This window comes from Trematomus bernacchii, unplaced genomic scaffold (genome assembly GCF_902827165.1).
Source record: "Trematomus bernacchii unplaced genomic scaffold, fTreBer1.1, whole genome shotgun sequence".
Classification (NCBI taxonomy): domain Eukaryota; kingdom Metazoa; phylum Chordata; class Actinopteri; order Perciformes; family Nototheniidae; genus Trematomus; species Trematomus bernacchii.
Window position 1 is genome coordinate 9,754,954 of NW_022987705.1, and position 26,344 is coordinate 9,781,297.

The 26,344-nt window shown below is 38.5% G+C and overlaps 1 protein-coding gene across 2 annotated transcripts in view; it reads right to left on the minus strand.

The window, feature by feature from the left end:
• Window positions 1-26,344, minus strand: part of LOC117490309 (rho GTPase-activating protein 26-like) — a 75,466-nt gene that overhangs the window by 14,964 nt on the left and 34,158 nt on the right. For both annotated transcript variants that reach the window (XM_034140004.1, XM_034140003.1), the window contains 18 exons: window positions 24,709-24,770; window positions 24,276-24,347; window positions 19,853-19,954; window positions 19,606-19,716; window positions 19,081-19,185; window positions 18,568-18,697; window positions 18,227-18,327; window positions 16,985-17,079; window positions 15,399-15,477; window positions 14,489-14,525; window positions 14,189-14,254; window positions 13,168-13,242; window positions 12,986-13,070; window positions 11,590-11,648; window positions 4,788-4,893; window positions 2,102-2,261; window positions 469-613; window positions 1-181 (listed from right to left, as the gene is read on the minus strand). In XM_034140004.1, coding sequence (XP_033995895.1) covers window positions 1-181; window positions 469-613; window positions 2,102-2,261; window positions 4,788-4,893; window positions 11,590-11,648; window positions 12,986-13,070; window positions 13,168-13,242; window positions 14,189-14,254; window positions 14,489-14,525; window positions 15,399-15,477; window positions 16,985-17,079; window positions 18,227-18,327; window positions 18,568-18,697; window positions 19,081-19,185; window positions 19,606-19,716; window positions 19,853-19,954; window positions 24,276-24,347; window positions 24,709-24,770 — 1,771 coding nt within the window. The remainder of the gene's footprint in view (window positions 182-468; window positions 614-2,101; window positions 2,262-4,787; window positions 4,894-11,589; window positions 11,649-12,985; window positions 13,071-13,167; window positions 13,243-14,188; window positions 14,255-14,488; window positions 14,526-15,398; window positions 15,478-16,984; window positions 17,080-18,226; window positions 18,328-18,567; window positions 18,698-19,080; window positions 19,186-19,605; window positions 19,717-19,852; window positions 19,955-24,275; window positions 24,348-24,708; window positions 24,771-26,344) is intronic.

The window sequence follows — 26,344 nt, forward strand, 5'->3', positions numbered from 1 at the left end:
AGTGAGCTGGGTCTGATCTGCCGGGCGTCCTGCTCCCCGTCGTTGCTGGTCAGGCTGTGTCTCGGGGTGCGGCCCTGGCTGCTGCTGCTGCTGCTGCTGCTGCTGTTACAGTTCACCGTGGAGGATATCGGCTGCTGCAGCTCGGCGACTGTGGCATTGGCAATACTGTTCTTCTTTTCACCTACAAGAACACAGAAAGGTTCACAAAGTCCGTGGTGTTTTTATTCAAAACATGTTGCCCATTTTTCCGCAAGTAGCAACTTTATACTGGCGTGGCTACTTCATACAACTGTTAACCTCCCTCTGATTATACAGGCTAACTGATTCCAAGCCAATCGGTTTTCTCTTAGTCTCGTACATAACCAAACATATTGTGAGCTAACTCAAAGAAAACCACTAAGGGGAGGAAAACCGTTCGTATATTTATTTAATTATTTATAATTAGGCATATTATGTGGTCCAGCTCACCTTTAACAGAATGTGTTGGTGTGTGGAAGAGTGTGAGCGGCCTCTCGCTGCAGGACGGGGCTTTGCTCTCCGTGCTTCTCCTCCTGGACAGGTTGAGCTGCATGTTTGTCGGACCGCTTGCAGGAGTCGGCACGTCCCTGAATATCTGCATTAACAACACAGGCAGTTGTAAGTACAAAGAAATAAACTACAATAAAAAATGCCACTGAAAAGTACTACACCATGTTCTTGCTGCTGCGATCAAGCAATTTATGGTCCCATATGCAACTGCAGATACATGTGGCTTATTTGACCGGATTAAAGGCAGATGCATTAATCACAAGGTTATTAAAAGTGTAATCACGTGAATATCCATGCTAACTATTTTCAAGCTTGTGAAATGATGGAATATATGAACAAAAAAAAGCATCATTGCACAATATAAGGTTCTGCTAAACCACCAGTGGTACTATGACTCATTTTACTCTAGAACTGGAAGCTGGAACAATAGTATCTAATATTAATTCCTGGATTCATGCCAATGGAAACTTTGCAGCTTAGACTCCACATAAAACATAGCAATAAGACTGTGTGTTGCTGTGTAACATTTTTTTATTTTCCCAATAATCACATATGCAGAATCGACAGATTGCAATTTGTGGAATTTATTTTGACTCTGCAGATTTATCTAGATTTCTATATCTACATGTCTTGCTACTAAATATGGCTGTTGGTGTTATTTTTTCTAATTATCCCAATGCGCATTCATCCGTCATCGCTTTATCAGCAAGGTTGACACCCATAACTTCACTTTAGATGGCAAAAAGAGGAACAAAAAGGATTAGATAGCTCTGGAACCCATTTCAACTTCCTGGATCTGATGTTTTGATTTGGATCTCATAAAACGTACAAATGTTTGAGTACAGTACATGAGCATTTCGCAAAGCTCCAGTAAATCGTTTCAATACTGTCAACACCAAAATGAAATCTTCAGGCTCAGCAAGCAAAACAGACAAAATGTCGGAAAAAATGATCTTATCATTCTTTTGTGGAGAGAGGGCAGAAATGTGAGGTGCAGACTGTCAAAATTCAGATTGTTCTGCAGGTGTACAATAGGAGACAGTGACACGTGATGACATTTTTTGAAAGATTCAGACCTGCTCCATCACATCTTGTACTACACTAGATAGAGCTGCTGTCTGTAAGGTCTGAATGATGGACAGTGCTGTCTCTGTGTGTGTGTTATTGTTGCAACACACACTTATCCGGCATGTGTGTATATTCAGGCATTTAAAAGGGTGTGGGATATGTGTTATTTGTCTGTGTGTCTGTAATCATTTTTGTGTAAAATGCGAGGGTCTGAAACCGTCATGTTGAATTTTCTGTTTCCATGGTGACATTTGTACGCAGCTTGTCCTGCCAATAAGCTGGATCTCATAATAACTGGATTTTAAGTATATACAGTTATTGCGTATACTTAGCAGGTGTCGGGTGTTTTCAATTATAAATAGTTGGGTGCATAGCGTGTTGTTTGAATTCACAATTACATACAAGTCAATTCCCCTGACAAAGCATTAATGAATTAAAACTTAAATCACGTGCAGTTGCTTTTGCTTATGTTATTCATTGTATACACACTCAAATTCCATCTTACCTTCTCATGGTGCTCTATGAGGATCTCTACCACAATATTCTGGAACTTGATGTCCATGATGGCCGCCACCGTCTCCTCCTGTGGGCGAAGCAGAGTTGGCCCAAAAACCACGCCCAGATTGGCGATGGTCATCAGGTTCTGCTGGTGATGACTGGCCACACTGTTGAGGGGGGGTTAGAAGAGAGTAAGCGAGTAGCATTTACAAATATCACAACACCTTTATGGAACAATACAGTTCCACAGCACATCAAATATCTGCTCAAATGGCCATCAACTTTAATCAACACACTATCCAGAACATTGTTAAAGAAAACTGAAACGTACGTCAGAAAATTACGTTTACCTGCCCTTATACAAATTGTGTAAATGTTTTATCTTTATTTCAGTCAATGAATTTGGAGTTTCAACCACAACTTCCAACATCGCCAAACTAGACTCCTGTTTCCAGGATAATTGGAATAAACAACAATGCGTTTAATTGTATTTTTACCGTTTGCATGATTGGGCAAGTGAGTAGCTGGTTAACAGTACTAGCCCGAGGGGACGTTATAATTGGGGAAAATGGGAAATCCTTATTTTCTTAGCCCTGTATCAGAATGCATTATTTTTGTTGGACTGAGAGCTGAGGTGTGTTCACTCTGAATGAGCCATTCAACCTATAAGCCAGTGAAAATGATAATGACCACAGGCAGATGTGATGCACTAAGCCGTGGTCAAGATGTTTATGTAATCAGCATATCGCATTTGCGCTCGCCTACATGTTTTTAAACGTGGCTGATGTCACATTTGCTGCACATTATATGATGCTATGCTGTTGAGGAAAAGTCCCATATAGCCAGAGGGGTTAGATAGGGGTTAGGAGTTCAAATACAATGCCAGTCAGCTGCTTTAGAGGAATAATTACACATAATCCCACTGGGCATGCCTTGCTTTTTATCTTATGGGCTGCAACAGCTTGTGTATATGTAATCTACAGACAGAAATCCTGTCGAGTCACAAATGTGTTTCTTCATAGAGTTGAATTTTTTCTATGTGCAGCACTGTGGGTTTTGAAGTTCTGGGAGAAAAACCCAGAAAGAAAATAACTGATTTGTTAAACTTGTTAAACATCAGAGTGCTTTTCAGTATCAGGTCTGCTGAGATGTCCTCAAGCAAAACATTACATTTTAATCAGCTCAATTGGTTAGTATCATGTTATTTTCTCCAAGTAAGCACTGATTTGGTAGTTTGTCAAAAGACCTTTAAACTAGAGATGTCCCGATCCGATCACGTGATCGGGGATCGGAGCCGATCACGTGATTTTAAAAAGATCGGAATCGGGAGAAAAAAATCGGGGATCAGGATTTTTTTTTTTTTTTTTTTATAAAATATTTTTATTTTATTGAATGTTACAAAACAAAAATGACCATGTTCACATCTTAAAGTCATCCTGAGGCCTTAGTTTTGGTTTAAAATTACACAACATCATGTATGTGTTGCTTCTTTTGGGCTTGTTTTCATAGACCTGGTTGCTTATTTCTCTCAAATCTGGCAACAGAGTGGGCAGGGCGCAGTGTCTAATAGTAGCAGTAAGCTAACGAGAGGCTACGTTCAGTTGGTGCCTCGGGAGTCGGGACAGAGAAAATGTCAGGAGTTTGGAAGTACTATAAAATTGAAAGTGAAGGCAGTGTAACAGCCAGATGCAAAGTTTGCAAGGCGGAGGATCCGCGTGGTGGAAAGAACAGAGCTACGTTCAACACGACCAATCTAATACGCCACCTGAGAAACAAACACCAACAACGACACGACGAGTACACAGCGGCCATTCAGGTAACGGCACTGAAACAACCGACACTTTCAGAGACTTTTAAAAGGAAAGAGAAACTGCCCCAGAACAGTGTTTTCACTGTTACACATGGCCAAAAAAATAACAGCCAAGATAGCCGAGTTCATCGCGTTGGATGACCAGCCGTTATCGGTTACCTTTTTTTTCTCTTAATGCATTGCATAAAGATTGGATCGGGAAAAATCGGTATCGGCAGATTGTCAAAATCAAATGATCGGAATCGGATCGGGAGCAAAAAAAGGTGATCGGGACATCCCTACTTTAAACCCATACGATAAACTATGTAACATATATGTAAGTAACCCTGAAAGCATCATGGCTTTATTCCAGTGGGAAGTCATTTCATTCAAGTTCAACTAAAGTTGAATCAAGTTAATGTCTGACAGGTACACTTTTTCAACTGAATTTATACCCAGTTTGAACTTATTATTAAGGATACATATTTGAGATGCGAATTAAAGAAATAAGTGGACACTTCGTGGCTGTGAACATGGCAGCGTCTGTGCTTCCTGGAATCCTCAGAAGGACCTGCACCTGACCGTTTACCCTTTATTTACCTTCAAGGGATAAGTCGAGAAATAGCTCTGGCCTAATGGCTGCTTGAAGGAGTTTCTAATTTTAGAGGACACTGTCTTAATGTCTGTGGAGAAGGGATTACACAGAGCCCTAATCCTTGTCTTTCATGGAAAACAACAACAATCAAGACAGGAAGTATTACAGAGATGTAGAAAGAGAAGAGGGTATGAGAGAGACATGCTAACACTACATAGCAACTCCTCAAATGAAATCATGGTGAAACAAGGTCTCCACTATTTACAGCAAAGTGATTGACTGCAGTCCATGTGGGAAATCTCCACCTACTTGGACAGATGTTTCATCAGCAGCTCCAGCATCTGTCTGTTCTTCTCGGGCAGCCGATGTACCAGGGCATGGATCTCTGTAACCCGGGCCTCTTGGTTGTCCAACTCTGGAAAAAAAAAAACAGAGATAGAGACTTTTAAAGACATAACAACCTTAACTTAGTGGTGGTCTAATGGATAGTGAGGTGGGCTGAAGATCGGAAGGTTGTGAGTTCAAATCCCGCTTGGAACACCACCACTAGTGTGCCCTTGAGTAAGGCACTTAGCCCTTAGTTACTCCAGGGAGAATGTCCCTGTAATTGGTAATTGTAAGTGGCTTTGGATAAAAGCGTCAGCTAAATGAAATGTAATGTAACCCCTCATTGAACAAAAGCTCAGAAAAAAAACACTAAACCAAAGTATTAACTACACCGATGCAACCAGACTGTTTATTCTTGGTACAAAGTTCAAGCCTACAGTAACACATTTTACACATAGACATTTGGAATGTGTAGGCACATACAGTATACCATACTCTATGTGAATGAAATCTGTAAACATTTGCTTAGAAAAGAAAAGACATGTACTGTAAAGGGACTTGGGTAAAAAAGGTATTAGATTCAGTTGAGACTGAGGTCTCCACAGATATTAGTACATAGTTAATTTCAGTTTTCAAAGACCATGTTTCTTATGAACCCATTGGAGAGGTTATATAAGGCAGAAGCTATTTAGGGACAGACTAACAGATCTTTTGTTTTAGTTTTTCTTTAAAATTGTTGACAATTACAGACATTTAGAATAATACGAGCCTTGTGCTTTAGGTTTGAATGCAAGTTTCACAGAAAGCGCTTGTAACTCTCTTAATATGGAGTGAAAGTCCATTTGTAAATGTTTTATAGGAGGAAACCCAGACAGCTTCAGAGACTAGGCAGAGTGATTGAGTCAGAAGCAATTGGAGAGCTAGTTACTGAGTGTTTAACAAGGCTACAAAGTGGGAAATCTGTGTGTCCTGGTGATAGGTAGACATGCAGGGCAAACAGATAGACGGGCGGCCAGAGAGACCTGTTGTTGATCAACAATAATTCATGGCTGCATAGCGAGTCGATTAAGAGATGGCAGCCGACTCGCTCTAGATGAACCCTCGGGCCCTGGCTGTCAGCGCCAGGCATTACACTCGCAAATGTAAGAGAATCTCACACACAGACACGTACACACATTTCTAACCAAAACCAGAGCTGAAAAGCAGTATTTAATACACAAAGCAACATTCAGATACTAAGAGACCAACTACTTAGGGCCCCTTACACACACTTATTATTTAGCAAATGCAGACAATTAAAAAGCATGTGACCACTCACACACACTCTCTGAAATACCTTCAACATACGCCTCTATGCACACGTTCACTGCACAAAGATGCATAACTTCAAATATATGCATAACCATTCAAACAGTTACAAACATTATTCCCTATTATGCATCCTATTCACACACATTATGCTCAAGCACACACTCCTTTTCTTCAACTATAATCCACTAAATGCACACTCAGAAATGTGTTCATATATCAGCTTTACAGGGGAAAACATACATTTAATACAAGTAAAAATGTTTTCATTTGATCCAGAATGAAATTCAATGCAGAATTCAAGTGCTTTTTTTTGTTATTATATATTTTCCAATTATATTAGTCTCTGAAATAATTTTGCCAAGAGAGACTTGTTGGTAACAACGTGTCTCATTTCCAAGGAAGACAAAAATGTGATTGTGGATAGAGCTTTGGAAATATTTACATGGAAATATTAAAAGCACATACACCAGAAGCTGTGACGAGTAAAAAAACAAAACAAAAGACAAGCTTAAAACGTAGGCTGTAACGCATGGGTAGGATGTGACTCTGTAGGCAGTAGCTATGGTGCTGAGTCATAAGTGATAACACCAAGCGGAAGTAATTTATCACTGCAGCCTCCATCTCATAAAACACAGAAGGGGACCTTTTAAAGCCACTTTTTCTCTCCAACCTTGAATTACAGGCCTTCAGACAAATTCATGGACTTCAAGTACTTTCCCAGTCTTCATGTTTTGTCTTATAACATCCTGTGGGGGTGCATGCATCTGAATACAGTTACATTTGAGACATATGTAATCACACACATGCGTGTTCAGTTCATGCATGTCCTCCCTTATTATTAAAAAAAACTATGGACAGGTGTTGAACATGTTCATTTTGATGTCAAGGGTTTAAATATTGCAAACGGCACTAAGAGGTTAATGCCACTTCAGAACACATGTAACCTGCTTTTCCTCTTTAGCTGCAGTAAGCAGACAGTTTCTGTTTAGCTTGAAACAAATGACAGTATGACACCTTTTTCTTGTCTGAAAAAGACAGGGGAAAAAACAAGTCTGGGTCTCCCTTCATCAAAACTTCATCTGTGCATCTCTTAAGCATGAGATGAGGGGATTTGGATTATGTATGGAGTAAATGCGTTTACAGTCAGGAAAGCAAACTACATGTTTACTTTAAGTGGATGTACTACATGTACATCCACTTAAAGTAAATGAAGCGTGCATTACATCAAGAGGCGTGCCACATCTGCTGACTGTCGATTGACTCCAGCTCAACCACCCGTTTCACTTTTTTCTAACGTTCATTATTCATACATCATCTACACATCACCTGGTCTATGCAGCATAATGCAGTATATTCTATATCTGGTCTCTAGCATTCTGCTTGAATTCATACGTTGGTGGGTTAGACACATATAAACATACTATAAAACATCTACATGTACAGTTTAAAAAAAGACACAAATGATATATTGCTATTGTAACCCTTTTAAGAGCAGTGTCCTGTATATAAACTGAGTGGATGCAAACTGAGTTTGTGATGATTTGCAACAAAATCTGAACAAAAGATCACATAATCCTACTTCATCTGGAGCATAAAGATACTTCAAAGCGAATAAAGGTCAAACCCTTCCAACTGTGAAAGCTAGCATTTTCGTTAAAGCCACACTCACTCATCAGTGTTCTTGTTTTAACATGAATTAAAAAAAAGGTTTGCTTAAAGAGACAAACCAACAGAGAATGACTTTAAGACTCTCCTCTCTATCACATCATAAGGTGATAATATGTCAATGTTGTGGATCCTCTGCATCTCTAAGTGGCCAATGAAATCAATCAATATTGCAAAAGACATAGTTTCAATCAACAAAAGAAACACATTGCTCTAAGCAGCTGCGGGCAAAACAACGTTTTTTTGACAAGCTTAGTAAATACTGTAAAGCAAGCATTTCATTAAAACAACTGGCATCAAACCTTTCGGATTGAGTGCGAGTGCCGTTGTATTAAACAACAGGTGTATGCTTTCAGTATGAAAGTATCATGTAATCTGTTTCTTATGAAACTCAAAGACATTCCGGGAACTGCCTGACCATAATTGGAAAAAATGATCAGAATTATTATTCAGGAGATGAGAAAAAACATAATGTTTAAGAAGCAGGCTGAAATAACACCACCTGGCTAGGAGCAACACAACACTGACCTCATCCATTTATGAACACAATGCGGTTAAATTATTGACGACAGTGTTTGTTGTTGCAAGAAACAATGCTAGCCTCGTCACTTAAAGGGGACCTATCATGCAAAATGCACTTTTGTACGTCTTTTATACATGAATATGTGTCCCCGGTGTTCCAGGGAACTCACCAAGTGTCAGAAAACACAACCCTCTCTTTTCCTCCATACCCAAATCTCTAAAAACGGGGCTGCAACGGATCTGATACAGACTGATCCAGATTTGAACATTTCTCTGACGTCAGGACGGAGGAGCTGACCTATCAGGGGAATGAGAGGTTGCCGTGGCATGGTAACAGCATGGTAACATGACGCTCGTAACTCGGCCCCCTCCTTTGCAGGGGGGCGTGGTCAGCTGCAGCGCATGCAAAGACAGGGTGGAGGAGAGCAAAATAGAGCGAAATGAGGCATGGCTAAAATGCATGATCTGTTTGGTATTTTGAAAAAGAAAACGTATAAATATACCTTATATAGGTATGGCCCTACAATATATTATTCAAATATAGCATGATAGGTCCACTTTAAGCTATCAGTCTTTTCCGCAAAAGCATAGGACGTTTAGATGTTGAGAAACAGAAGAGGGAACACACATGGTAATATGGAGTGTGGTTAGGTACAGCAGGAGTCATTCAAGGTGAACAGGGAGCTAAGTGTAAAGCATAAGCATGCTCTCCATTTACAGGTCTATCTAAATACCAATCCTAGCTTAAGGTCATTAGCTTTGGATAACGACCAGAATAATGAGGTTGTGTCTTCATACGAATGGAGATAACTGCAAACTATAACACATTGTCAAAAGAAATAGGTTGTACTCTCAAAAGGTGATAAAATACTTTTGTTAAGAATGGAATGAGAGACCTTTAGAGAGAAGTTAAAATCCTGCATACATACTCAGTAACACACAATAACTGCTTGAAGTAGGCGACTACAATTGCATTGTGAAATTAATCTTGCAATGTCTTACTTTGCATTAGTTTAGGTCAGAGAATTCAGAATTCAGAATTGATGAAACGTGGTCCAGCTTTTGAGTACAATTAGAAAGAAAAAAAGAGAAAGGAGATTAAAAAAGAGAAGAGGATAAGAGTAACATTTAAGAAGTGTGTTCTTGCTGACACATGCCTAGAGCAGGTATCTGAAAAGGGTGGCACTCAACTCCCTCCTCTTAGTACTTTTCTTTAAGTCTATATTTTCGTGATGCAAATCAGTGCTCCGAAAATGTATTTAGGAGCATAGGAACAACAAGAGAAGAATCAATTACATTTAAATGATGACTGTTACTGTTGGAGAGTTTAGGAAATATGATGAATTGTTTTTTAAAACAATATTATTTATCCTGACGCACCCATCAGGTGCTTGTCAGAAAATAATACAGCTGCTGTTTGACCCTCAAACCTTACAAAATACTAAGCACACCATTCAAACTGGATACTTAAACCAGATTAGCATGGGAGGGCAGTAAGCCAAGAGGAAACTAGAGGAGGAAGAGAAGATTTGCCAGCAGGGTGGTGGGTGGAGCTGAGGGAGGGTATGTTAAAGAGGGAGGTGAAAGGGAAGAGCTGAGGGAGGGGGTTCAGCCGAGGACACGGTCCTCAAAACACCCCGCTGCCTCTGCCTTATTCTGCTTTGGAAAATTACAAAAGCATACTCACACAAGCAAGCACATTCTGCACAGTATGAACACACTAATTCATAACATGCAAATGCAGACACCCACACAAACAGCAGCTGATGAACGGCAGAGGAAAAACAGAGGGGCAAGTTAAAGAGAAGGAAAGAATTGGTGCGAGATGAAAGATATAAATCTGTAAACGTCTATAAATAGTTGGCAAGCATGTGTTAGATTTTATGGTTATATCAAAACCATGAATACACGCATTATAGCATGGGTGGTCCAAGTGTGTATCAAACCGGCTACTTTGATACTCTTCACTGCCACGCTTTATTCCTCTCTCCTAATAGACACGGTTTCACCCTTTACTAGTTTTCTCTCCAGTTGGCCTCAATGTGGAGCCATTTCCTGGTAGTGTTGCCAGAGAAATAAGGTCATTTCCTGGAGTTCCTTCCCCTTTCAGCTCAGCTTCTACAGGCTTAGCTACCGCCAAAGTAAGAAAACAGGTCACTGACGCATCCTGTAACACAGCAGATCAGACTGGACAAAACTAGACTCAACTGCACCTCAATTTTCAAACAAATCAATATGGAGCAGACGGCAAAAACACAAAAATGGATCAGACCACACAAAGCCAGGTCAATCAGGTGTTAATAAACCAAACAAGATCAAACCAGGACAGACAGAAAAAACGTAAAAAAACACATTCTGTTCTGAAGAGTCAATTCAACTTCTAAGGGTTTATTATTTCATTTCACCTAGGAGCCAAAATAGAAAAATGGAATACACTGAAGTGATTGTTAAAAAATGTAGGCCATCCATCTTTAAGACAGCTGTGCGTTTTTAGAAAATGAAATGTGGTATCCTGACTCAATAACCCACACATATGACACAGGGGGAGAAAGATCATTTGCAATATTTTGCAGCTTCCTTTTAACCAAACAAAACCTCAGTACACAAACTAACATGTATCTTTTAAAAGGATGTCATTTTTACATCAGCTTCGCAGGCTTATCCCCTTAATTATGGGTTATAATCCTATACATATTGTGTAACACAGCAGGTTGATTAGATACTGAGTACCCCACATGACAAAAAGCAGTGGGGGGGCTGAGCTGAAAGAGCAAATGGACAGACAGAGGCAACATGGTGGCGCAGTGGGTGCCCTCTTAACTCAGTAGGTTAATCATCTATTTGTAACTGGTTTAAAAGCAAGTCCAGACCTCTCGTACATGTAATATGACCTTTATATGTTTTTCTTTTCTAAAATAAGATAAGGAGGGAGCCTGAAGATATTGCTTGACATTCATTGGGAGAGCAAAGAAGAAGTACTCCTGTCTCAAGTATCCATCCATTTAATCTATTCATACACATGGGATAGTCTTGAATCAATGACAAACCAATTGCTACTTAAGGATTCTCCGGTTGAGCAGTTTGTGGTTAGCTCTCCATGTACTGTATTATCTTATTGTATTTTTTTATTTGCTTTTCCAAAGTCGTCTTAGAATCTGTTTGCAGAGTTTTATATGGTTCACCGGGAATCAAAGAACCTCAACCTGCAAGAGGGATTCTTTTATATTCTGCTGAATGAACCTACATGAGAGAGGCAAATAAGACACATCAAAGGAATGAGACTCACTGGCAGCTTTGATGAAGCTCCTCTGGTACTGGTACGTCATCAGAGGTCCGGGCAGCACTCTGGAAACATAGTGGCAGAATTTCAGCTGGGAAAATTGAATTTTTACCAAAAATCTATAACTATGGACAGTTCTAGATGAGAACACATCTAACCATCTTCTCCTTCACGTCTTTTATCTCCATCATGCCAGGGTGCACAGCTGGACATCAGTTTATCATTTCTGCCTTAAGAGGGTTATTACTCCTGTTGGTTTTCAATGAGGCTTGACCTGTGTTCCTGTGTGTGTGTGTTCCTGTGTGTTCCTGTGTGTGTGTGTGTGTGTGTGTGTGTGTGTGTGTGTGTGTGTGTGTGTGTGTGTGTGTGTGTGTGTGTGTGTGTGTGTATTCAGTCAGGTAGAGTAGATTGAGCGCAGCTTGAACACCATTACTCCTTTCTTTGCCTAATGTGTTTCTCCTTCTACTTAGCTGCCTATTCCTGGCCTCTCTCAGTGCTGATCCTTTGCTCATTAGCATTGTCTTAAAGAGGAGGAAGGAATTTAACCATCAACTGCTATAAAATGACCAGCAATTAAGACCTGGGATCTACTTGTTAAGTTTTATGGATCCTTTGTGCAATGAACACCCCCTCTATGGGAAAATGTATGTTTCTTAAAGTGGACCTATCATGCTATATTTGAATAATATAGTGTAGGACCATACCTATATAAGGCATATTTATACTTTATTTTTTTTAAATACCAAACAGATCATGCATTTTAGCCATGCCTCATTTTACTCAATTTGACAATTTCTAGCTCTGTTTTTGCAAGGGCAGATTCAGTGACAACAGCACCACCTACTGGCCTGGCATATATACTACAGCGTCTCCAGCGCTTTCGAACGGCAATGGCCGTGGCTGCCTCCTCCTGATTGGTGGAGTTGGCCCAATAGCCGTAGCGCCACTGTCCTGACGTCAGGACAGTGTTCAAATCTGGATCAGTTTTTATCAGATCCGTTGCAGCCCCTTTTTTAGAGATTTGGGTATGGAGGAAAATAGAGAGGGTTGTGTTTTCTGACACTTGGTGAGTTCCCTGGAACACCGGGGACACATATTCATGTATAAAAGACGTACAAAAGTGCATTTTGCATGATAGGTCCCCTTTAAATGAATAAAATAGGCTTAACAAGGAAATACAAAAAAAAAGAAAATTAAAAGAAATACAAATAATTTAACAAAGTGAAACATGGCAAGAGTTCTATTTTTTTTAAGGCAGAAACTGAAGCAACAATATGCAATTATCAAAAATACTGAGTTAGGAGAAAAGTGCTGCAATTTCCAATGAATTGAGAAATAATTCAGTGTTTTGAATAAAGTGAACAATCCATTTCCACATGTCTGTAACCCTTTTCACACGAACCTAAGATAGTGCTTGATAGCACTTGTGATAGTCTTGATCTCCCACTCGTGGTTTTCCAGCTCCACGTCAGCACATGTCTTGGGATCTGATGTGAAACATAAGAAAAACATAGACTGATTAAATGAAAGAAGGGAAGACATATTTATTTAGAATAAATAGTGTTGTTATATTTCTGAGTTTACCCATAGCAAGGCCCAGTAGTTTTTGTACTCTGGAGTTTACGCCAACAATTCTGTACAAGCCCTGATCATCGATACCTGGAGAGGAGAAGAGAGGTTACTTCCTGTTTTTACCGTATTTAAATTAACCATAACATAATATAATTTGATCATCAAAGTTAATAATTTGAGTATTGTACACTTGATGCATTTACACTAACTGAAGATAAAGCTAAGCTAAGCCTTCTTGTTTCACAATAGGAACCATATCTGAGAAAGGTATTTATAATAATAATAATAATAATAATAATAATAATAATAATAATAGCTTAGATTTATATAGCGCCTTTCAAGAAACCCAAGGTTGGTTGGTTTATTTAGGACGATTTATAGAATCTGAATTTAAAAACAAGTGTTTGAAGTCATCATATTAAATAAATATTATTTTCATAAATGTCCATGAGAGAAACAAAAGTTCTAGCAGCTTGGAGATGCCATCATTATATACCATATAAATGTAAATACATCTGTTAAGCGGTAAAAAGCTCAAGTGAGTTCCATAATAGATGCTCTTAATGCAGCCGTTAGAGGGAAAAGGGAGTAATATGCACATGTGAAGCTCGATGGAAACATTTCAGATGAAAAGTCTGTAAAGACTAGACAACTTACCAAACCAGTTTGACCCAGATGTTGTTGGAATATGTCGTTTTAAAAATGTGTTTTTTTTTAATGATGATTGATGAATTGATTACCAACTAATCATTTTGCCTTTACCAGATTTGTAAGACACTACTCGTCTATTCACGTTACATATATTATTTATTTATTTTTAGTGAAGGAAAAGGGCTGTTAGTTTGTTGTTTAAGTGCATGTCTATACTGTATGTTTACGTTTTTGGCGTATACTGTGTATATTCTTTACTGAATAGTGCAAACTGCTGCAGACTGTCTATAGCTTTTCCGGTGTGCCACTGTGGTGGGAAATACAAATATCAGATGAAACACAAAATAAAGAAAATAAAACAAAATCAGAGTAGACATTGTACCTCTAGTGTCCACTGCATAAATGAACTTTTTCATCACGTTGAACCCGATCACATCCAGCTGGGCCACTGATGGAGATGGAGACAAGCAGAATAAATACTGAGGAAGAATATGAGCTTTGATTATAAGCATTTAAAAATACAAACAGTGGGCAAAACTACTATTTTAGAGATTGTTAAATGCAGCATTCATGAAATTAAAATCTAACACTAAACCTACCAATTTAGAAAGCAAGATATATTCTTATATAATACCGTAGCATTGAATTAACAGTTCATTGATACCAATTAAAAGCTACTTACAGCCTTCAGCCTGGTTGTCTCTGTTCAGATTATACACCTGCAAATAAAAAAAACACCCACAGATATAAACCTGCAAATAACTCTAATGAAGGCATGATATGTTTTATTACAGATTGCCAGAGCTCAGAGACTGCTTGTCGGAGCTTGCAGTGGCTTTATTGACGGTGATTACCTTTGTGAATGTAGACAAGAGAATGAAGAGGTGTTAGGGCATGACCATGAGTAACTAAATAAGAGTGTGGAAAGAACAACTAACAAACTTCCAGCCTTAGGGCAAACAAACTGTATATTATGAAGGAACAAATAAAGAGTTGGGGAAACTGGCTGTCAGTCAACTTTCCTAAATTTATTCCGAAACATAAACGCCAGAATTATGCGTGAGATAATGTCTCTATGCCAGTGATTCCAGAAGCTTTCTCACGTGGGACTCTTCAAATAAAGCCCACATCAAGGGTTGCATATTATTAAGTAAATAACCCCACCAAAGATTGATTTTCCATTTTAACTTTAAATAGACAAGTTGCTAAATCACACCTTATTTTACGAGATAAGGTGTGGAGAAAAGTATTTGTTTTGGTGTTATCTTTCCAATTAATCAAATAGAGAAGGCCAATACACTGACATTGTTTGATAAGTGCCATTTCAGGAACAATGAGATGCTGTTATCTTTTAGAATGGCATTTAGGTGATGTTATTTCTGTTTTATTGTTGTTTTTTGTCTTTTTCTCTGTGTTTTATAAAGTTTGTTTTAATGGTTCACTGTTTTACTTCCTTCCTAACGTTTTTAGTTCACAAAATGTTCAATATTTGGGCTTTTGTTTTTCTTTTAAAGACACGTACACCCTCTCTCTCTCTCTGTCTCTCTTTCTCTATCTTCTCGCTGTCATTTAAGAATACACTTGTAACCTACCGGTTCTCTCCCATCCATGGCCTCCATCCACAACCTGCGGTCTTCTTCTGAGAGAGCTTGCATGGTTATTACTCCTGGCCTTTAAACACACAAACAAAAAGGTACATTAGCTTATCAAATATTATAATCAGTGGCAATTAACAAACCTTGCAAACACTGGCCAGACAAGCACACGGAAAAACATGCCAATACATGTTTGGCTTAATATATTCTGTACATTTTTTAAATAATCATCAAAAGCAAGAATACATAAACAAATGCTTGTTGCCTCAGATGACCGCAGCTGTATTAAGAAGGACCGCTGCTTGCAAATCTCATACTTATTCAACAGCAAAGCAGAGGTGTATCACTTTACAGAAAAATCAGATGATTGACATCTTTTTCACCATAAAAGGGAAAAAAGGTACAGATAATTTAGCCTGAAACTTCCCACTCATTCCACTAGGCATCTACGAAATCACCCTGATACACATGCACACACACACTCTCACACACACAGCCTCATTGGTCATGTCCATTCCTGTCTTGTAAAGATTTTCTATCTTTCCTGTAGTCCGTCATCCTGTCACTGGCTGCACACTCACCTTCAGCTGTCACCACCACATCACTACAACACCCCCCACCCCAAGCACCAATCAATACACCGCCCTTCAATCATGACACAGATGCATGTGCACAGACACATTGTGTACAGGGGTGCCCACACACGCAGACATGCTCAAAGCAAAACTAATATTTACAAAATGGGCTTAATGAAATGTATTTAGTAAGGCAACTCATTAATGATATGTAAACAGACACACCATTCATAGATTACCTTACTTAAGGGACAAACAAACACACGTCAATACATATATAGCATATTATTAGTATAAATGTAAGGAGTAATGCTAAACAAGTAGATGAGATGTGAGGATAAGTGGATTGGATGGAGAAAGGTTCAAGTTAAGGAGGAGCAGGAAAGAGGGTGGAGGAGGAGGAGGAGGAGGAAGAGTGTAGGAAAAGGAGCACCAGGAGACTGAGCATGAGAGCTTTAACAGCTACAATGTCTCGCCTTTATGTCCAAACAAACTGAGCACCCCCGTGTGTCGGTTAGCGGCAATTACACCACATAAAAAGCACATAATGCCACTCACTGAACTGATGGCTGATCAGAGAAATGTAACTGTGACTATTTACATGAAAACAGCATACACTGTTGTCAAATTCCAAGATGAAAAACAAAAATCAGAAGTCCTTCCTGTTTAACTCTTTCCTAGCTTGTTTGTGTGTTTTTCAGAAAGTTGTTGGATTGCTGGGAACAAATTCACCTAAAAATCATTTTGTAATTTTCTGTCTGTTGAATTATTCTGGTTCATGGCCCGATGTCATCCATAAAGCTTGTGCAGATGAAAACCCTAATAAAAAATGGTGTCTATTAAACTGACTGATTAAGACAACGTTTGTACCCCTGACATAAATTAAATGTGTTATATTTATGAGAAGTAAAGTAAAATAATCAGTTTGAGGCGGGTCAAAGGAAGATTGTGTAGGAAGTGCATGGTTTGAAAAGGCGACACACAGAGTAAAATCACACTCTCACTGACCTGTCCACAGCCTCCACATCAAAACAGAACCTCTTTTCTATCGAGTCCGTCTTCCTTCTGGTGCACGACTTGAGGGTGAAGCTCTCCTCATCTCCCTGATGAGAGTCAAACAAACAAAACAATGAGATGAGGATGGGTGGTTTTTGGACAACAGTCTGAGACAAAAGGGATGTTTTTAGGAGTATTTTTTGTATTAATAAGAACAATCCTCTCCTGTTGGAGAACAACTGAATCTACAGGCAGTTTCCCAACTTGCTTAACTTCCAACTAGAAACACATTGAGATATTTTTAAACTAAAGCAATTGCAGCATTGAGTATGTCTCATCACAGAGACACTCAGCCCTTAAGCTTAAAGTACACAAGGAAACAATGCCTTAAAAATCTTAAGGTTGTATAAGGCATTTCTGATGTAATCTTCATACTAATAGGGTTAACATTTCTGGTAGCGCCACATGTTGAAAGTCACACAAATGTATATTATTTTAAAAAGTATTGGCAGTTATATAACATTTCTGGCTCTAGAATTTAGGGGTATGTTGATATGTTGGGCCCAGGACTGATGTTTTCATCTTGGCTCTTGGATCCCCATATATGTTTTTGTTGTGCTGGGCCTGAAAAGCTTTCTGTGATGTTGAGTGTTTTTTCTCCAGTCAATCACTCGGAATGCTCCGTAAGAACCCTCAAAAAACAGGCATGAACTTGAATGAGCTTTGGGTTATTCATTGTGTAGGAAGTGATAATAGACAGCACTTTGAGAAAATAGCTGGAGTCATGCTGCTTACACAGAATATCTTTGGAGATGCTGCCCTCTCATTTATGAGGCTGCTGCTGTGGGAGAAAATGCTTTCTCTCTGTGTTAAAACTGATATGTCCCTGTATGACTGTACGCTGTTGTAAAATGGAAACATGCGTCAGAACGGGTGCTGACGTTAAACTTGACATTTTCCATTGATGATTTAAAACGTTTGAACAATTTCCTGCTTGCAAAATCCTAATGTAGCTCCTCTAAAAATATCCTGTAAAACGTGTTGTGTATTGGGAAAAATTATAATATATCCACACACACACACACAGTGGGATAAACTGTGAGCGAGCCAATTGAAAAAACAGAGAACATGATGATTTTTTTTTGTACGTCTGTGTGTCTAAGCATTTTGAGCATCTGAATACCTATAGATATATACTAGTAAATAGCTAAGGAATTTAATGGCATGGCAACTTAAATCCATAAAGCTACTCACCGTTTTCCCTCCTGATTTTGGGTCAAACAGGACAATGGTCATCCTCTTGGGCTCACGATGGTACGTACAGTAGTATTTCACCCAGGTGGATACAAATGAGCCTGAGAGACAAGTGAAAGAAAAAGAGACAGGTTAAGAGAGAACCAAACAAACAGAGGCAGGAGAGGGAGACGGTGTTAAAACAAAAACAAAAAAGGATGGAAAAGTGAAAAAATCTCCATCATGCTTGCATTAGTGCTAGATCGGTAGCCATGGTAACCACACACAGTTGGAGCAGTTGTTACGTCTGAATGAATTTGCGTACTCATTGTGAAAGGTGACGTGTGTGAGCGGATACGTACGTTTCTCCTGCACATACAGGTATCCCTCCATGGTGTGCTGGCTCACACTCTTGTGTTCGTGTGGATTCTCCTTCATCTTCCTCATGAGAATCTCCACCTCTGACCGCGTGCTCTCAAAACGGTTCCTCGTCTGTCCACACAAGCAAGAAGGAACACACGCATTTAGTTAAATGGCCTGATCAGGAGTCAGCTTAACAAGGTTCAAGGTGTAAAAAGTGGATTTGTATTTATTTTTTTTTTTAAATGTCAGCATTCTAAGAAATAAAATAAAATGCTTTGAATAAAAGGGAAAAAAAGGAATGTTCAATGCTACAATCCACTTATATGTCTTCCAATCTTTCTTAGCTTCTATTTTTGTAGGGAGGTTTTTGGATGTCTTTTGGGTCTCAAGTATTGCAGTATTTTCAGAAATGTACTATGTACTATTTTTTTCTTTATTACGATTCCAGTGTGACCTTGCTTGTGATATTTGTGTGTGCGAGTGTTTGTGTGTATGTGTGTATGTGTCTTTACATTCTGTATGCTGATGGTGAGATCAGTCTTGAAGTGGTTGAAGTCCTTTGCCAGCTCATAGCCGTGGTGATAGTAGGTGAAAAGACCTTGGAGGAACGCCAACAGCTGAGGGAGACAAAAGCAGCAGGAACATGACGCAGATGAAGGAGGTAGAGGGAGACAACACAAAATTATACAAAAATATATTACATTATGCAACTATGCATGTTCCACAAAACAATGACTGTGCAGTAATTACACAAATTAATAGAAACAACTTAAGTGGTAAATTAGACCTATTTTGTACACATTGTCCTTATTTGTTCTGTAACTAGCAACTGAGGTGACCTCAAGCAAGGCGCTAAAACCTCCAAACTGCTTTGTTAACAACAAGGGACTGATGTAGTGAGCAGCTGCTGGGTGTGGATTTGTCAAAGTGAGTAAATGTAATAGGAACCCCTGCTGAAAATGAGCGTGTGTGCAGAACAACTTTAGGAAAATGCATTGAATAATAGAGATATTACATGAAACAAATGTGGGACTTACAGGCTCTACAAAGTCAAACATCTTCCTCTCTTGAACCTCCTGCACCTTGAAGACGTACTCCAGAGAAACTGCGTAGAAATGCTGCCGTACGGTATCTACCTGGTTGTCCGCCTGTAACAGGGAATGTCATTAAGAAAACTGCTTTTAATTTCCGAAATTGGGATTAATAAAGTATCTATCTATCTATCTATCTAAATATTGCCGTTCAGGTGGCAGAAGGAAAAGCATTGTGACACTGCTATCTTACCTCATGTAGATGTGACTCTTTCTTCTTTGCTGAAAGGCTAAGGTGCTTCTCCAGCACTGCACAATACTTCTCTGTCTCTTTGTCATATTTTTTCCTCGCTTCCTGTAACAAAAAAAAAACTATTTTAGTTTGAATGCAGACAGAATAACTAATTTAATGTAAGCTGATTCAATAGCCCAAACATCCGTTATGTTTGTTATCATATTAACATGATTTCTATGTTATATGGTCATCTGTAATCAACCAGAGCATGTGCAGTTGGGAAGAACAGTTGCAGATTTGTGAATGGAGAGAAATATTTTCCATTTCAGTGGGCCAGTATGAGATTGTGTCTCCGGGGAACACAGCTGCTTCATAAACAACAGTCCGTTTTATCAGAGCTGACTTCACTGAAATAAGAGACACACAGTTAAGTGATGATTAACCACCAGGGACAGATAGAACAGGGTGTGTTTGTCCTCAAATTGCTTTATTTTTTTCTCAGAGAGAGAAAGCATGTTGGAGAAGTGGACATCAAACAGAGGAGAGGCAGATCAGGGTGGGTCTTCCTATCTCAAAGAGGCCCTGGGGTTTTATAAAAGTGCATCTGTCCCAGTCAGTTAGCATTTCTCCATCCCAACCTCACATGACATGACCCGGCTGGAGCTTCAAGGGAAAAGCTCAAATCCTAATAGCATGAAAAAATGGCACATTATGCTGCTTTTAGACTCAAATATAGAGCTTACTTGCTTTTCTCCTTTTTTTATCATCAAAACAAGGCATTTAAAGCTATAACCTTTGACATTGAGATACTTTTTTTACACCAAACTATTTATCTCGAAAATAATGCTCAGATAAATAATAATAGAAATAACAAAATAATAATAAAGTATAATTAAAATCATTATAATAATAATAATAATAATAATAATAATAATAATTAGTTGAAGCCCGAACTTACTATTTGCATTAGTCAAATAAGAATCTAAAAATGTGTTGAGTAAAATTATAATGAAATGTCAAATATTGGGCAGCTCTGTGTAAAGGTTTTGTTGGTTTGATTTGCATTATTCGATGAATTGCCTCAATCTGTCATGTATTTAATTTGATGGACTCAGCAGTCTTGCTTTCTGGTCATTTGTGGTGGTTGAAATGAGTTTGCTAGATAAAGGAAGATCCCAGATCAAAACAAAAAAAACGAAAATAAGGACATGCTGTGATAGCAACCTTTGTTGCAGTTATATGACAAAACAGGGATGTTGTTGCCAGGACAGTTTGAACATCAGGAGAGTCCTCTGGGCCAGAGGAGGAACAGACAGCAGCTGCAGATCGCATCAGAGACGGTAAACTTCCCTCTAAACAACAAGGCCTCTGTCTAAAGCCCTCCTTTACTTTTTCATCTTCACTGTAGAAATCCTCTCAGTAATGTTCCTATTCTGTGAGTCTCTCCTTAGGGGTTGAATGGGTTACTCTGACTTAAAATACTTTTTATTTAAACAACTGAAAGAAGGTCGATTTTTCTACTTTCTTTCTGAAATCTGAAATGCGTAAATGAAAACTAAATACGAGGCAGTCAGTATAAAAACTTTTTATTTATTTTACTAACCAAATCATTGGTAAAACTTTGTAGGCATTCCAAATGAGTTTACTTTAAGTTAGTTCCATCGTCAGCCAGCAGGTGGCGATCTCCCCTCAGTGTGATTGCTAAGCTATGATTGTATTTTAATTTTCCAGAACAGCACAATAAATACAATGTATGTTTGTTTGTGTCTTTATACAGGATCATGCCGTGCCACCTCACAAGATTGAATCATCACAATTGTACTCCACTGCTGTCATGCAAACAATTATTAGATGGTCCCAAATATACATCTTAATAAACCTGAAAACATTCACTTTATTTGTGATTCCTTTTTTAGTTTATACCAGTTTTAAGGTTCACCAAAAGCAGAATACATTTATTGTAATATATAAGTAAACATATTATTATAAGAGTCAGAATCTGCTTGGCCTTGCATGGGGTCAAAGTGACACTCTGATAACATCCATTTGTCAAACTGTAAATGTATCACCATTAAAAAGTAGTTTTTCAGACCTGTATTCACAAGAGTTTTGCAAACAAACCAATTCATCAACAAATTGACCAATCTGATTATTATTATTATATAATGCAAGTTTGCTAATGAGGAGCAACATAAATTGTACTGGTGAGCCATGAAATGTCTACTTTCCATGTTGTTGTTATCGGGAGTTTTCCCAATCCGAAATGACGTATTCAAATGATTCCAACACTTCCTTAAATGGTACAAAAATGTCCTATTTCACAATGTTAACGAGGGTCAAACTTAGTGTGATTATCTGCCCCAATATAACAGTGTATTTGCTCTTATTTATGGGGTTTTTTCTCTGCCCAGGTTTACCAAGTTTAATGAATATCATGCCAGTTATTCTGCTGACAGAGAAACAGTCAAACAGAGAAGAAAACATACCTACTTGGTGCAGGTAATAATAAGCCTAACAAAACATTGCAGCAGTAGCGTAAAGGTCTCGTACTTGTTGTTGCAGTACTGGTGTATTTGTTTAAACACAAACATGGGCCTCATGTTACCAGATATATATGTCCTTTTAAAGCACAAGGGTGCCACTATTGTTTATCTTTAAGAAAGCGTTTTGCAATGTATGCTTGCAGTGGAGCTGAAAAGATAACTAAAAGATAGCATTTTAGGGACTTTGTTTCTGCCGCAGTTTCATTTGTGTTATCTCGCACTGAATAAGATTAGGGCATGGACCTGGATGTACTTCAAATAAAGACTTTAAAACTTGATTCCACTACTCTTTTTGAACTCTCAGTAATTCTCCTAAAACCCTTCTTGTGTCAGCTCCGTAGATTTAGGACGAGGTGAAACTGTGCCAATGCGAAGATGCTATCAGTTCTTTTAGGGCTAAACTGGGATTAGTACATCTCTCATATTGACTTTACGGCACAGATAATGCTTACTTCATAATCTGGCCACCATGTACAATCAAACTCTGACCTGATATATGGGGATGGATAAGCAGGGTATATACTGATAACATGTTAAATACTGCATGAATCAGGGGACCCCCCGTTGCTTCTGATCTAGGTCTTATGGCTAATGACGGCACATGGTGAGTGCACTATGATCTGCTGTAAGGAGATTTGAACATTGAAGCATGACATATTTAAAACATGGTGGCTGGGGATTACCTCAAATATACAGTATGGTACTTATACGTTAATTTGAGAATTGAACAATTGGTTTGTTGAATACACTGAAAATAAAGTCAAAGAACATCATCAAAAAAAAGATGGACTTTTATTTCAATTTAGTGGACACACTGAGTAAACATTCTCCTGTTTACCTACTTGTTTGCTGTTTTTTTATTCAATATTTCCATGCCCTCCTCCACAAAAATATGTATACACTGTAACTGTAAGACAACACTGACTACTGTATGTCATTAGGGGGTCCTGCTGCTCTATGGGACCCCCCCTCCCCGTAATTTATGGCAGGATTATGCATTTCTCTAATCTCCTATCCAGGTCATGCAGAGATGGTTCAGACCTTGATTCATGGATAATCATGGAATAACCTGAGACATGCTGTAAATATTATTTGTATGTAGTTAAGCTACTTCTTCATTTTACTACAAGTCTCTGATAAAAGCACTTTCTTAGATTATCTTTGTGCATCTGACTATGAACTAAATAAAGACAGAGCCTTTTATGGGGCCATTGAACTCACAGGTCTGTGGAGTACTATACAAAGTGCATAGTTTTCAATCTCCAAACATATAGTTATTTTATCCGATAGCTTTTGAGTTTTGACTTATTATATAACTGCTCCCAGAACAGAACTTATACGTGGTCTTGCAGTAAGTTATAGTGAATTTGAAAAATGACAGTGTGTAAGCATTTATGATCAATTAATAAAAGATATTTCCAAAACAATTAGCGACTTTTTTTGTAACACAGTTTATTGAACCTTCCAACTGACACTAAAGAATACTGTACTTATCCTGTGTTAAGAAGGATCTCACTGAAACTCTATGATGTACCTTTATACATGTCATTTTATAGAACTGCTGTGATCAAATTATTTCAAGGAAAATAAAATAAAATAAGAACTAAACACTACTGTATATGGGTAATTAAACACTGACAAAAGGCTACAATAATGAAAATATGATCAACTGCAGTGACGTCAAAAAGGTGATAGTGATAGTGAGTTGCCAATATTATGCATGGGTGTTCGATGTGTCTGCCAGTGCTCCTCTAAGAACTTCAGAAGCAATACAAGGATTTTAAATTGTATTCACTTATTTGTGTGTACTGACAGATTAATACTGATGCACAATATATATGTAGCAGAAGCCATTTCCGACACCCCAGTCCTGTGGCTGTGCTTTGTGTCCTCCTTACCTTCGCTGCACTGATCTGTTCTTTCCTGAACCTCTCCAGAGGCATAATCAGCACATCGCTGGCATTCTCGATCTAAGGGCACACACACAACATCACACACAAACAAGTTTACATTTCTTAATTCATTTTGTAGATTACAATGGTAACTAATCCCTTTCCGTTTAACCAAAGCTTATATGTGAATAGTGTACAGTATAATGCCAGACATTACATAATTGTCTAGGAACGACAAGGGACAACTAAAAATAAGAAATCAACCAATCCTCTGACAATTATCAGTTCAACAGATAAATAAACTAAATATAACCTGTCCTCTGTGTTAACCCTATCACCATCAAAAATGTGCCGAGTAATGACAAGCAGTATATGCACAGTTCCAACTCCCTCTTGTTGAAAGCCTATAATATTCCTAAAAACTTGTTTGGTTACTCACCATGCGTGTTCTCTCGTCCTCCAGGTTCTGCAGGACCGCTGCAAACTCCTGAAGAGACTTGGCTAAGGACAGACATATTCGAAGAGAGAGAGATTGAAAGAAAAAAGATAATTAGGAAGAGAGATAGTTGGTATTTCAAGCTGTTATCATGAGAGACACACAAGCACAGGCTAACAGAAAGACGGATAGTGATTAGAGAGGATTGGCACGAGGTGCTGGTGGACTTCTCAGAAATGTTTCTGAACTCATGACACAGCAGAGGAATTAACTGGAAATTGAAACCACAATTGAGATGGTTTGTTTCTATGGTGCTTTCACAGCGAGCACAGCACTTGTTTCCTGGCTGCATTGTAGTTTCCACTTCAATTGCCTCTGTTCTGTCCAACACTTTACAGAAACACGATACTTAGAAACATTAAGGGCAGATACGGACTGAGCATGTGCAGCGTGTGCACTGACATGTACAAATCACATTCAGGCACATAGACAATGGAGCCAAAGTGTATTCTTGAGTCAACATAACCCACATATTCCCTCACTCTGCTTTTCAACATCAGACTTCATGTTAAAGGATGTAGGTATTGGAAGATAGACCAGTACTTTAAAACTATGCAAGGAATGGATTGAAAATAAGTGCAATCCTTTAATAAACTCAGTCAAACCTTCCAGTAGGGTCGATCACATAATACATCAAATGGAGTATTAAAGATGCAATATTGAGGGATAGATATAGACCCAGTAAAGTCTATTTGTATTGTATTATTCCATTGCTTTGCAAGGCAACTTTGTTAATATTAGTATTCTTTTTTAATTGATGTGTTGTAGATTCATTAGGAGTGGCATTATTACTGTATCAGAGAGGAGAAACTAGTTTGGACATGAGTAGGACTATGAATACACTAAAATCAACAGTGCTGTGGTGCAGCCCAGTTGAGCAACAAGCTGTTCAGGGAAGATAGCCGGGGTTAGTTAAACAACAGTAGAGGGTGGGTCAGGCCTGTGAGAAGCTGCGGTGAAACTAATATTACTTCAGTACATACACCGACATGTGAGATTTAAGTCAGCATTAAGTTATAATACTGGTTTGATAGCAACATTTGAACAAAAGAAAAACAGGATATGTAGAACAGGGCTATGAGGCATGTCACTTCAAGTAGGATACTTTATCCTGTTTTTACTGTATTGGACCAGGCTAAATCCATATTGTAATGATGACTGCATGTCAATTAAGCTTTTATTGTGGAGAATAAACATGAATCTACACTGTTAACTGGACTGTAGATCTCACGCTGTCTGCACACCACTGGTGACTGATGCCACTGGAAAAATCCACTTATTGATTTTTGGCACATCAGATAATGACAACAGACAAATGAAGGTGAAGAGTGAGGATTAGCATTCCAAAATGATGACAACTAGAGATAACAAAACAGCAAGACAACAGTACCACAGTATTTGTTGTCATAGACAATATACAATTAGTCTAGAGTACTGTTCGAACGTTGTTAAAAAAGCTTTAAAACAAAAAAAGGCCAACTGCATCATTTGAGGCGAGTTACTAATGACTTCCTATTGCATTAAATGGCCTTGATAACAGTGGTGATTAGGGCTGAAATATTTAGAAAACAAATTCAAA